This window comes from Planococcus citri, chromosome 1, assembly GCF_950023065.1.
Source record: "Planococcus citri chromosome 1, ihPlaCitr1.1, whole genome shotgun sequence".
NCBI classification, from domain to species: domain Eukaryota; kingdom Metazoa; phylum Arthropoda; class Insecta; order Hemiptera; family Pseudococcidae; genus Planococcus; species Planococcus citri.
The window spans coordinates 19,643,183-19,656,403 of NC_088677.1; the positions used below are offsets into that span (position 1 = coordinate 19,643,183).

At 33.2% G+C, this 13,221-nt stretch overlaps 2 protein-coding genes across 2 annotated transcripts; both read left to right on the plus strand.

Moving 5' to 3' along the window:
• The first annotated feature begins 5,105 nt into the window (after window positions 1-5,105).
• On the plus strand, window positions 5,106-7,303 carry LOC135849748 (facilitated trehalose transporter Tret1-like). Its single transcript, XM_065370315.1, has 2 exons — window positions 5,106-5,265; window positions 5,378-7,303. The coding sequence occupies exons 1-2, from the start codon at window positions 5,217-5,219 to the stop codon at window positions 6,742-6,744; spliced, it is 1,416 nt and encodes a 471-aa protein (XP_065226387.1). The 5' UTR covers window positions 5,106-5,216; the 3' UTR covers window positions 6,745-7,303.
• Window positions 7,304-12,092: 4,789 nt separating this feature from the next.
• LOC135849750 (coiled-coil domain-containing protein 137) lies at window positions 12,093-13,191 on the plus strand. The gene is made up of 3 exons (XM_065370316.1): window positions 12,093-12,316; window positions 12,401-12,899; window positions 12,972-13,191. Exons 1-3 carry the CDS (start codon window positions 12,267-12,269, stop codon window positions 13,173-13,175), a joined length of 753 nt encoding a protein of 250 aa, XP_065226388.1. The 5' UTR covers window positions 12,093-12,266; the 3' UTR covers window positions 13,176-13,191.
• The last annotated feature ends 30 nt before the right edge of the window (window positions 13,192-13,221 follow it).

Here is a 13,221-nt window from a genome sequence, read left to right on the forward strand (position 1 = left end):
GTCTAATTTTTTGAAATCATTCTTGTGGAACGATGTCAAAAAATTCATAAATCAGAATTACATATTTTTATATAATGCACACATGCAATAATTAATTTACACACATGCAAAAATTAATTCTGATACATTGAAAATAGTTATAATGCACATAGTAAATGATTTTAATATGGTTAAAATTATTATAACTATGTATTTTACCAAGTGCTTACATTTAGTGTAATAATCTGTGAAAATGTAAAACACCTAAGTCTCAAAATTTCGAAAATTTTATGCCCTGAATCCAAAGGTCTTGTTATGGTCTCTTGGGGTATTATCTCTATTCTAAACCAAGTTTCGACTCGGAGCTTTTTGCTTCTTAGAATAGATTAAAAAAAAAATTTCAATTTTTTGATCTTTTAGTGTTTTGAAAATATTTGTGTGCTCCTGGATATTTAGAAAAATACGTTCTTTGGTATCAGGCAGTACTATTTCTACTCTAATTAAGGTTCTGTCTCGGATCCTTTTCTATTAGAATCAAAATTTTGGATTTTTTGATTTTCAAAAAATTTCAAAAAATTTGATTTTGAAACATTGCATGCCTCATAAGGTTAGAATTACGTATTTTTGTGTTAGAGCACTTTATTTTCGACCTAACCAAGGTTCCTTTTTGGATCCTTCTCATTAGAATCAAAAATATGGATTTTTGAAAATTTCAAAAATCTGGAAAAATAATTTTATGTCCCTGATGATTTTAAAATTACGTATCTTATGGTCAAGGCATACTATTCTCCCTCTAATAAAGGTTCCGATTCGGATCCTTTCCTATTAGAATCAAGATTTTGGGTTTCCTGATTTTTCAAAAAATTACGAAAAGTTTGATTTTGAAAAAATAGCATGTCCTATGAGACTTAAAATTACGTATTTTGTTGTCAGGGCATTATATTTTTGTCCTAACTAAGGTTCCTACCTGGATCCTTCTCATTAGAATCAAAAATATTGATTTTTGGATTTTTCAAAAATTTGAAAAAATAATCTTATCTCCCTGATAACTTTAAAATTACGTATTTTAATGTCAAGGCACACTATTCTCCCTCTAATAAAGGTTCCGATTCGGATCCTTTCCTATTAGAATCAAGATCGTAGATTTTTTGATTTTTCAAGAAATTCCAAAAAATTTGATTTTGGAAAATGGCATGACTTATATGATTTAAAATTACGTATTTTGTCATCAGAGGATCGTAATTTTGTCTTAACTAAAGTTCCTATCTGGATCCTTTCCTGTTAGAATCAAAAATTACGATTTTTGGATTTTTCGAAAAATTTTGAAAAATTTATTTTGAAAAATTGGATGTCCCATAAGATCAAATTTGTATCCTATTAGCAGGGTATTTTATTCTCGTCCTAATAAAGGTTCCTATTTGGATCCTTACCTATTAGAATCAAAAATACCAATTTTTCAATTTTTCAATTTTTTGAAAAAATAATTTCTAAGGGTTCGTTATTCTGAATTTTTGAATTTTTCTGAAGAGGGAAATTCAAAAAACAGGCCGGAATCGGAGGGCGCCATATTGACATAGTCATTTCTAGCATAACTGCGCTATATTGATATAGTTACCCATACCTATCTAGCTATTTAGAATTTTCTTCACACTCTCTAAGGGAAGAATGTGAAGAATGATATTAGTTGCCTGGCTAGCTCATTCAGAGGTTTTTAGAAGTTATGCAGAAATACTATGATCAATCATTATGTAGTGAGGAAAGAACTTATTCAAACTCTCAATACAAATTAAAAACATTTTATTGATGGGTAATTTACATAGAAAAATACATGATCCTTAAACAAACATCAATATTTCCCTATGAGCCCCCTCAAGGAAGAGTATAAACATTTTCACGTCATATTTACATTAACAAAGCACTTGTTTAACTCGTAACTATAGATATTAAAATATAGCTACGATGCACAGATACATATATCGAAAGAAACAAGATGTAATTTTGTTATACTCCATTGCCATGAATTAAATAAATAAATTAGAATAACCCAAAATCCCTCAAGATTATAAATTATTCTATCACCACTGGCGAGTAGCTGTAGTTAAAGTCGCCAGCTGAAGTAAGTTAATTCAAACTTACTCACCAAAACTGTACACGTTTGTCATCGCTTGTCTGGGCCTGTCCAATACTGTAGGCAATGATGACACTTAACTAAACGAGGTATCACTTTGAACTTTGCATGATTTGCTTATCAGGCTCATCACCAAAAAGGTACACATTATCGATTGAGGTGCAGATCAACGGACTGAAGATCGCGGAAATCACAGTAGTATTAGCCATCAAGGGATGGGGAAAACACAAAAACATCGAACGCGAACTCGTTCTCATAGATTTATTCCTTCATCCCATGATTAGAATTTCTATGATATTGAAGTAAAATCGCGTCACACTTATTTTAGAGACGAGGATTCGTAATTGTGCACTGTACGATGCCTATTCTCATACTGAATACTTTGAATCTCAGTATATGTAAGAAACAGGGTAATTTTAGTCCCTCCCCCGAGGTAGAATGGTCAAAAATGGGTGTGTAAAGGGCTTAAGGCGCTAATTATCAAAGAAATGCCGCTATCTGTCAAGAAGCGAGCATTCTTTATAATAAATTTAGTTAATTAATCGCCTTACTTTCCTATCTCGGGGTGTAAACGTCATCGTGGCTGTCAACCCTGTAATTGATATAGTCTTTACTTCATAAAGGGGGATTCAGCCGTTCGTGACGTCAAATGTACAAATACACTGGTATTTGTACATTTCTTAATATTTAAAAGATACCTACACGTTTCCGATACCTATCGGTATAAGGGGTAGTCAAAATAAGCATCCCTTTAAGTGGTCCTTAATAGAATGACTGCTTATAACGATGCGGGCCACCTACACTATGTCAAAAGTTTCGCTATAATGACGAAGAAATATTGAAAGATGAAATATTTCTGAAACTGAGGAAATATTTTGGAACGCAGTGATGCCAATATTTTAGGTTTCAAAGAATCGAGAAAGATTGGCAAAAATTCTTAAATTTTTGGTGATTCCAAAATTGGCAATAACAATTGAAAATAATAGCATAGAATAAACGCAAAATCTAAAATATATTCATTTAGGACTGGGTCGTCATTTTTCTCAAAACAAATTGGGTACAGGGGCTACAGTGAAAATCGAAAATACCCCATTGGTCTATTTTACGTATTTTTCGACATGTAGGAAAGCCTACAGCCCCTCCAAATCTACCTAGAGGGTCCAAATTTTCACAATACGTTGGGAGGATGTACCCGAAGTGCCTTTTGCATATTTCAACCTTAACACTGCTGGTGCAGTGCTATCTAGCAGATTAGTCTGTAGAACTTTCAACTCAAAATGACGGTTTTTGCTGAAATTGGGAAAAATTCATTTTTTTCATGATCTACCCAATCTATTACACAGTACGTAGTTACGTATACCTATAATGTTTTCAATGTATGGTAACTCACATAAAAATTTAATCATCGTCCGCAAAAAGAAACCTCTCTGATAGTTTTGAGTTAGATACTACTTGAAAAGTACGTCTTGTAATTCAAGGAAACCTTAATTAAGAAGTTGCATGGCGTAAATAGCGCTATAATGAAGCATTTTTCACAAAAAATCTCATTTTTGGGCAACCTCTCTCCCAAATGTGACCGTTAGGAGGGTCCAACTGCAAATCAAACTTCATATTCGTGTTCAGCGAGTACGATTCATATGATAACGATACCCATATTGTCACTCTACTTTCGCCTTAAAATTTGGAGAGGGGGTGCCCTATGGCCAAAAAATTGGAGTTTAAAGAAGTTAGTTGGTTTTCTATTGTTTTTGGAGCCCAGCATGCAAAATTACGGATTGCTTTTTTTTGGATGGTGCCGTGACACAAAAAACACAATTTTGAGTGTTTTTTTGAGTTTTTTAAGATGGCCCACCTGGAGGGAAAATTTGAAAAAATACCAATTATAGTGCTTGTGCAGATACATTTTTGAAAAAAAATTTCATGTGCTTGAATTAGGTTTGGAGATACGGCGGTTTCATATTTTCTTTTGTCAATATCTCTCTCCTGGGGCCCAATTTTTGAAAAAAATTCACGTTGTTAGGATCATATCTTCTTCAAGTATTTTGAGTGAATACAGATTTTTTTTTCAAAACTCGTTAAAGCATGATTTTTTTCCCCCTGAAAAAGGCGTTTTTTCGCTGTTGTGAGCAAGGTAGGTGGGGTGGGGGGAATTTTTTGGCTCCGAAATTTTTTTTAATGGTACCCAACAATGTTTTATCAAAATTTCAGAAATCCGCGGACAGGGGCATTTCACCTATTTTACCCAGGAATACCCTTCAAGCTATCTTGATATAAGCACAAATACTTCTGCACGTGTAGTTTTACGATCACGTGGTATAAATGAATTTTCAATTACACATTCTGAGGTAAAATTTCACGCTGAACAACTTGGTTCTCTTCGATTTCCGCCATTTGTCCATATTTTTGGAGAAAAACGTAAAAAAACGTGGTTTTTTGAGAGTTTTTTGAGTTTTTGAGCTTGACCCACCACTCCAAATGGCCGGGTGATGACTTCTATAGAAAGTAGACCTAAAGATACATATTTGACGAAAAAATCGTTTTGGTATGTTTTTTCGTTTCGGAGTAATGTTGATTTAAAGTTTTCTTTTGTCTCCCCTTCTCCCCCCATGCGATGAAAAATTCTGAAAAAATTCAGGGAGGTACCCCTATGTGTCCTCTAACTATATTCGTTTACAGAATAAATTTATCTCAAACACGCGCTGATACAGAATTTTCCCCCTGAAAAACACGTTTTTTGGCCCCCCTGGCTGAGGGAGGTGGGGTGGGGAGCGGGCTATGGGCCTAAAATTATTTTTTTGGGGTACTAAACATACCCTGTGAGTTTCATCGAAATCTGAGGTTAAGGGCATTTTGCCTATCTTATCGGGGGGTACCCTTTGCAAGCTACTGTAAGTTCTGAAAATAAATTTTCGTTTGACGTATATTGGTAGGTAGCCTACTTTCTTCGTAATACGAAGATAACATAATGTAACCGTGATAAATAATTAATTAAATTATATTATCTGATTATACGATAACTTGAGGATGATCGTATATTGATACATTATACTTACTACCGGTATCATTCGAATGTTATTTTTGAAAATCTATTCATCTTTCAGAAACAGTGATGTATTCTAGAAGTAAATTTAAACCTCAAATTTTGGCAGCTATTCCAGGTATGAATCGCTTGAAAATACCTACTTCAGATCTTATTTTAGTATACCTATTTTCTGCTAGAACATTAATCCAAATTCGACAATTTTTTTTCGTCTTTAATTGACCCTACAGTTGCACTAGGTGAGCTAATCGCAGGACTAGGCTACGGCTGGCTTTCGCCAACATTGAAAAATGCGAACATACACTACGGTAAACATGTCAGCTCGATCGAAGAATCCTGGATCGGATCATTACACAGTTTCGGTAGAGTACTCGGACCTCTTCTTTCGCTTTACTTTTTGGATAAAATTGGTCGAAGTTGGCTACTGATAACTTTCCTCATATCGACCTCGTTCATTTGGTTACTTTTGTTCGCCAAATACATCGAGATGATTTACGTAGCCAGAATCCTATTCGGTATCGCTTGCGGTGTATTCGAAATGTCCAACGCTATATACCTAGCTGAAAACTGCTCTTCTAAATTGAGACTATTCATCAGTAGCTTCACATCTTCCTTTTTCTACTGCGGTATGCTATTCGAATTCATATTAGCTACCTATTGCGGATACGACGCCGTACTTTGGGTCAATTGCGGTATAGGTATCGTATCCATGTTGAGTTTAAAATTACTAAAAGAACCGGCTCAATTTTTAATAGCTCGAGGTAAATATAAAAAAGCTCTTAAATCCATAATGTATTTAAAAGCGATAGAAGACGTCAAAGAAGCCGAAGCTGAAATGGAACGCATGAAGAACACAGTCGAAGAAGAATCTCATTCGGATGTCCAACGAAGCAAGAAACTCATCATCGTTACGATGATATTACACGCTCTGACTCCATGGACCGGTTACGAAACGTTGACAGCTTTTGCTTCGATGACCTTTTATTCTTATAATCTCATGTCCGAAAACCAATTCGTTATTTTATTGGGACTGGTGCAGTTTTTGATCAGTTGTTCGACCATGCAGATTGTAAACGCGTCTCGAAGAAGAACCTTCATTATGACTGCCTTTGTCATTTGCACAATTCTGCATACCACAACGGCTACTCTTTTCTATTTAGAAGAGTACAAGTGCGATGTACCTTACGCTCCTTGGTTGGTTTTTTGTTCGGTGACTATCTACATGGGGGTTTATTCGGCCGTTTATCCGGCCATTTACATACTACGAGGTGAATTATTCCCTATACATTTGAAAGCTAGGGGAGGATGTGTTTGTATTATGGCCAACGGATCGATGGAGTTTTTGACTACTTCTATTTATTTAGGTATAATTAAACATATAGGTAATCATTTCAATTTTCTTCTGTACAGTATATTCAGCGCCGTTACTGTAATATACGTGTATTATTTTATTCCCGAGACCAAAGTAAGAACAAAAAATATTAAGAAAGGTATTCCAGAGGTGGAAACTGCAGCCGCTGTATCTGAGGAATCAATCAGTGAATCTCTATCTGCTTCTACGATTACGGAAACTTCCTCCAGTTCGTGTTCGGATTAATATTTTGGTCTCGTTTTTAATTTATTTAGCAAAAAGATTTAATTTAAAATAGGTACCTAGTTAATTTGGCATGAAAACAGCAAAAATAATTCGGAAGAACGTTCCTTTCATGAAGCATGATGTGAAATTACTGATCAAAAAATCATTCACTTATTGAAAAATCATATACCTACCTAATTATTGGCACTCAAAAAAATCCAACCCTGATTTTATTAGACTCTAAAAATTAAATTATTGTTCCACTGTTTTTTTTTTGTTCCTTATCGTTGTCGTATAATTTTAAGTACATTGAATAACTCATTTAAAGTATTATAGAATGATCATGAAACATGCGAGATAATTTTGTAAATTAACTGAGCCATAGGCTACTAATAAACCACGATGATATAAATACATATATAAGTTGCATTGTGAATTGTGATAGATACCTACTTCTTTATAAGTTTGATTTTCAATTATGTATTTATGTGAGAATTATTTAATTATTTAATATTTATTATAATTTTTAAGTGGATTATTTTTATAAAAATCTGTCAAATACACTTTCGTTTTTCTCCTTTGTATGCTTATGATCTTAAGTGTACCTAGCTATTCACTACTTTGTCTCCAATTTCACATGACGCATTCAAAAATTCAGGGCCAATACTTCCAAAAATTCATAATTCTTATAAAATAATACGAAAAAAAGACGTGGGAGAAGTTAGAATGCTTTCTGTAGCATTGGAATGACTTTTTCAAAAAAATTCACACTCATCAGCCAAACTGAGCAACATTCTGTCCGAACTCATAAAAACAGTACGCAGTCATTCTGAAACATTGTTCTAACAGTATATAAGCATTTTTCAAGTATTTCTGACTATCCAAGCTGAGGGTGATTTTCTTTTTTTTCAAAAATATTCAAACTTCCGTATTATTTTTTGTCTCACTCAAAGGTTAAAACATGTGACGTGATGACGCATACGCCATGTGGTAGCCCATCCCAAAGGGGACCTTTGATGAAATTTTCAAATGGATCCTATGTTAAATATTTGGACTAGGAAAATTATAACCAAAGGGTACTAGTGACTTTATTTCAAAAATATCCAAACTTCTATATTCTTTTTTTAATCACTCAAAGGCTATGACTTGTGACGGAATGAGGCAAACGCCATCGTGTAGACCATCTCGAAGGGGACCTTTGATGAAATTTTCAAAGAGTTCGTATGTTAAATATTGGGTTAAAAAATTTTTTAATCAACTTGTGAATTTTTTTACGAAAGTTTTCAAATTTCCACATTCATTTTTTTTCACTCAAAGGCTATGACTTGTGACGGAATGAGGCAAACGCCATCGTGTAGCCCATCTCGAAGGGGACCTTTGATGAAATTTTCAAAGAGTTCGTATGTTAAATATTGGAGAAAAAACTTTTTATGTACTTGTGATTTTTTTCAAAAATATCCAAACTTCTATATTCTTTTTTTAATCACTCAAAGGCCAAGACTTGTGACATGATGACGCATACGCCAAGTGGTAGCCCATTTCAAATGTGACCTTTGATGAAATTTTCAAAGAGTTCGTATGTTAAATATTGGGTTAAAAAAATTTTTAATCAACTTGTTAATTTTTTTACGAAAGTTTTCAAATTTCCACATTCATTTTTTTTCACTCAAAGGCTATGACTTGTGACGGAATGAGGCAAACGCCATCGTGTAGCCCATCTCAAAGGGGACCTTTGATAAAATTTTCAAAGAGTTCGTATGTTAAATATTGGAGAAAAATGTGTCATCATGTCACAAGTCTTGGCCTTTGAGTGATTAAAAAAAGAATATAGAAGTTTGAATATTATTGAAATAAAGTCACTAGTACCCTTTGGTTATAATTTTCCTAGTCCAAATATTTAACATACGAACTCTTTGAAAATTTCATCAAAGGTCACATTTGAAATGGGCTACACAATGGCGTTTGCCTCATTCTGTCACATGTCTTAGCTTTTGAGTGAGAAAAAAAATAATGTAGAAGTTTGGATATTATTGAAAAAAATCACAAGTACATAAAAAGTTTTTTCTTCAATATTTAATATACGAACTCTTTGAAAATTTCATCAAAGGTCCCCTTCGAGATGGGCTACACGATGGCGTTTGCCTCATTCCGTCACAAGTCATAGCCTTTGAGTGAAAAAAAATGAATGTGGAAATTTGAAAACTTTCGTAAAAAAATTCACAAGTTGATTAAAAATTTTTTTAACCCAATATTTAACATACGAACTCTTTGAAAATTTCATCAAAGGTCACATTTGAAATGGGCTACCACTTGGCGTATGCGTCATCATGTCACAAGTCTTGGCCTTTGAGTGATTAAAAAAAGAATATAGAAGTTTGGATATTTTTGAAAAAAATCACAAGTACATAAAAAGTTTTTTCTTCAATATTTAATATACGAACTCTTTGAAAATTTCATCAAAGGTCCCCTTCGAGATGGGCTACACAATGGCGTTTGCCTCATTCTGTCACATGTCTTAGCTTTTGAGTGAGAAAAAAAAGAATATAGAAGTTTGGATATTATTGAAAAAAATCACAAGTACATAAAAAGTTTTTTCTCCAATATTTAACATACGAACTCTTTGAAAATTTCATCAAAGGTCCCCTTTGAGATGAGCTACACGATGGCGTTTGCCTCATTCCGTCACAAGTCATAGCCTTTGAGTGAGAAAATAAAGAATATAGAAGTTTAAATATTATTGAAATAGTTTGGATATTTTTGAAAAAAATCACAAGTACATAAAAAGTTTTTTCTCCAATATTTAACATACGAACTCTTTGGAAATTTCATCAAAGGTACCCTTTGAAATTGGCTACGACATGGCGTATGCGTCATCATGTCACAAGTCTTGGCCTTTGAGTGAAAAAAATGAATGTGGAAGTTTGAATATTTTCATAAAAAATTCACAAGTTGATTAAAAATTTTTCAACCCGATATTTAACATACAAACTCTTTGAAAATTTCATCAAAGGTCCCCTTTGAGATGGGTTACACGATGGCGTTTGCCTCATTCCGTCACATGTCATTGCCTTTGAGTGAAAAAAAAAGAATGCTGAAGTTTGAATATTTTTGAAATAAATTACAAGTTGATTAAAATTTTTTTTAACCCAATATTTAACATACAATTCATTTGAAAATTTCATCAAGGTACCCTTTGAGATGGGCTACACAATGGCGTTCGCCTCATTCCGTCACTTGTCATAGCCTTTGAGTGAAAAAAAAATGAATGTGGAAGTTTGAAAAATTTTTGTAAAAAATTCACAAGTCGATTAAAAAATTTTTAACCCAATATTTAACGTACGAACTCTTTGAAAATTTCATCAAAGGTCCCCTTTGAGATGGGAAACACGATGGCGTTTGCCTAATTCCGTCACTTGTCTTAGCTTTTGAGTGAAATAAAAAAGAATACAGAAGTTTGAATATTTTGAAAAATATCAGAAGTTGATTAAAATTTTTTTAACCCAATATTTAACATACAATCTATTTGCAAATCTCATCAAAGGTCCCCTTTGAGATGGGCTACACGATGGAGTTCACCTCATTTCGTCACATGTCTTAACCTTTGAGTGAAAAAAAGAAAGAATAGGTATAGAAGTTTGAATAGTTTGAAAAAAATCAGAAGTCGATTAAAATTTTTTTAACCCAATATTTAACATACAATCTATTTGCAAATCTCATCAAAGGTCCCCTTTGAGATGGGCTACACGATGGAGTTCACCTCATTTCGTCACATGTCTTAACCTTTGAGTGAAAAAAAGAAAGAATAGGTATAGAAGTTCGAATAGTTTGAAAAAAATCACAAGTTGATTAAAAATGTTTTACTCTAATATTTAACATATGATCTATTTGAAAATTGCATCAAAGGTCCCATCCGAGAGGGGCTGCACAATGGCGTTTGCCTCATTCTGTCACATGTCATAGCCTTTGAGTTAAAAAAAAAAATAATACAGAACTTCAAATATTTTTGTTAAAAAATTTTCCGGTGCCTTCTGATGTAAAAGGCTTTACTCAAATAGTTTAAGTTTGAGAAATACTCGAAAAACGGTTGTATAGTGTTTATGAGATGTTTTAGAAGGTCTCGGCATCGGTTTTATTAGTTTCGATAGAAAGCTGCTCGGTTTTGCTAATGAGTGTGAATTTCTCCAAAAAAAACATTCTGATTCTGCAGAATGCATTCTAACTTCTCCCACGTGAAAAAAAGGCACACAACTTCTACTGAAATGAAATATATTCGATCATCGAAATTTTCTCATCATCTTTTAGAACAAGGAAAAATATATACATCATCTAAAAAGTCAGAAAATCTCACACGAAGCAATTCAAATGAATTATACCTAACACAATTCTGTGTACGTAAGCAATTAGATACACAATATTATTTATCGGTAACATAAATCAACACATATGAAAACTTATTAGGAACAAAATATTTGCAAAATATTACAATTCTAGAGTGTCTCGAGTTCATGTCACTTTATAACTATGTACAGACAGGTACATGGTACATACTTATTTGTGATCCGTGCAAGTGTGTGGCTCATTATTCACATCTTTTTGTGTAATGTTGTCATTCGTGAAATCGGTAACGTCTTTTGACACTTGTAGTCCTCTTTCGGCTAAAATATCTTCAATATTTCTACTCTTGTCACCAAACCATTTCAAGTTGTCTGCTATCAAGTGATTATTGCTACATCCATCGCATCGAATTATAACAACTCCATGTGTATAGGCTGTTTTGGAGAAATGCTTTTTATTTCGAGTATTACATACTTTACAGGTGAATTCTATTTTCATTTTCACGTCAGCTTTCAAAGGTAATACGTTGGGTTCCGAAGCTGTGGAATAGTTCCTGAATCGTGATGCAAAATTTGGAGGAATAATTTTGCTCTGTAGACCGCATAATGGGCGAAGTACCGCTGGAGATATTCTGAACAACGAACGAACTCTGTTTAACGACATTTTACACTAGAAATGCAAATTTGTACGATAGAAGACAGATTTTACTGCACATAAACTTCAATGATGAATGATGAAATTAATTTTTTACAAAACTTTTTCTTCCTTATCAAATTTCTTACGAAAAAACATGGTTGCACTTTTACAAGAATCAAATTCACTAGTTCCGTTACAAATTTAATAGCTGTAAAAATTGTATTTTTTCCCTTTTATTTCAAATTTAAATATCAATTTGAAAATTATATGCTATTTGAAAACAAGATTATGAAGAATAAATCTTCGTACAAATGAAAAAAATTGATTTTCATCGTAATAAAGTTCAAGTGAAATTTATTTCATGAATTTGGTAACATTGTTTCTGAAAATCAAAACATCAAAACAACACGTGTTTTATTTTTATCAGTTTTCGAAAAATTTTTCAAAATTTCTAATGGAATGGAACTATTTGAATGATTTTAGATATTCAGGTAATATATTCGTGAGTTTTTACAGTTAGGTTAGAATCACATAGTTCATATTCCAACAACCAACCTTGAAGGATCTCGAAAATGAAGTGGGATGGAAAACCCTACAAAAAGAAAAATCCGGTGATCTCCAAGTGAGTACTCTTCTATCCATTCACTATTCACTCATTGTCGTATATCGATATAGAACAAAGTAACTATTTTAATTTTATTCGTAGATCGGCCAATAAAGACAATGCTCCTCCTTCGGATCCGGATCACCAAGACGTACCACACAGCATGAAAGAATTCATGAAACTAAAGCAGTTGGCTGCAGCTGAAAATGCTGCCACTAAGAAAAAGAAAAACAAAAAGGAAACGAATCTAAAGAATTCTGAAAAGCAACAACCAAGTGTAAAAAGTAGTAAAAAAGAATCGTCAAATGTTACTCCTACTCCTCCTACTACTAAATCAACTTCAGATATTTCATCTTCCAAAGCGAATATTAGAAAAGAAAAATTACAAGGTTTGAAGAAGAAGAAACGCTTAAAATATCAGAAATTAAAGGACAAACGAAAATTGAAAAAGTTGGAAAAGAAAGAAAAAGTTACCTTCGATACCGAAGAAAATTTGAAGGATGTTCGTAAAGAAGAAATTAAATTTGGTGAAGTTGCTCATAGACCTCCGCAAATTTCAGTACGTCCTAGAAAAGTAACCAAGACCGGATTTGAAAATCGAGTGAGTGTTTTATGTATGCATTGTAAAATTTCGTTATGTACAGGTAGACTAATTCGTGTATATTTTTCGTAGCCTGGAAGAAAAGATGATTTATTATTGAAGTCTTTGCTGAAAAACACCGACTATAAAAAAGAAGCACGAACACCTTTAACCGATAAGAGAAAGAATCTATCTGTATCTGATCAAAGACAAATAGAAGTTGAACGACAGAAAGCGATGTTAGCTTATAAGAACATGAAACATAAACAGTCTAAACTGAAGAATTCGTTCAAATAAAATCATTTATGTTGTACGTGTCTCAGCTCTCATTGCTTTTTATTTA

What these genes read in the sequence shown, in the direction of transcription:
- LOC135849748 (XM_065370315.1), top strand. Translation starts at nt 5,217, where the DNA reads ATGTATTCTAGAAGTAAATTTAAACCTCAAATTTTGGCAGCTATTCCA. An exon ending in AATTTTGGCAGCTATTCCAG is followed by an intron (nt 5,266 to 5,377) that starts GTATGAATCGCT and finishes TTGACCCTACAG; the next exon opens with TTGCACTAGGTGAGCTAATC.
- LOC135849750 (XM_065370316.1), top strand. Translation starts at nt 12,267, where the DNA reads ATGAAGTGGGATGGAAAACCCTACAAAAAGAAAAATCCGGTGATCTCC. An exon ending in AAAAATCCGGTGATCTCCAA is followed by an intron (nt 12,317 to 12,400) that starts GTGAGTACTCTT and finishes TTTTATTCGTAG; the next exon opens with ATCGGCCAATAAAGACAATG. An exon ending in AGACCGGATTTGAAAATCGA is followed by an intron (nt 12,900 to 12,971) that starts GTGAGTGTTTTA and finishes TATTTTTCGTAG; the next exon opens with CCTGGAAGAAAAGATGATTT.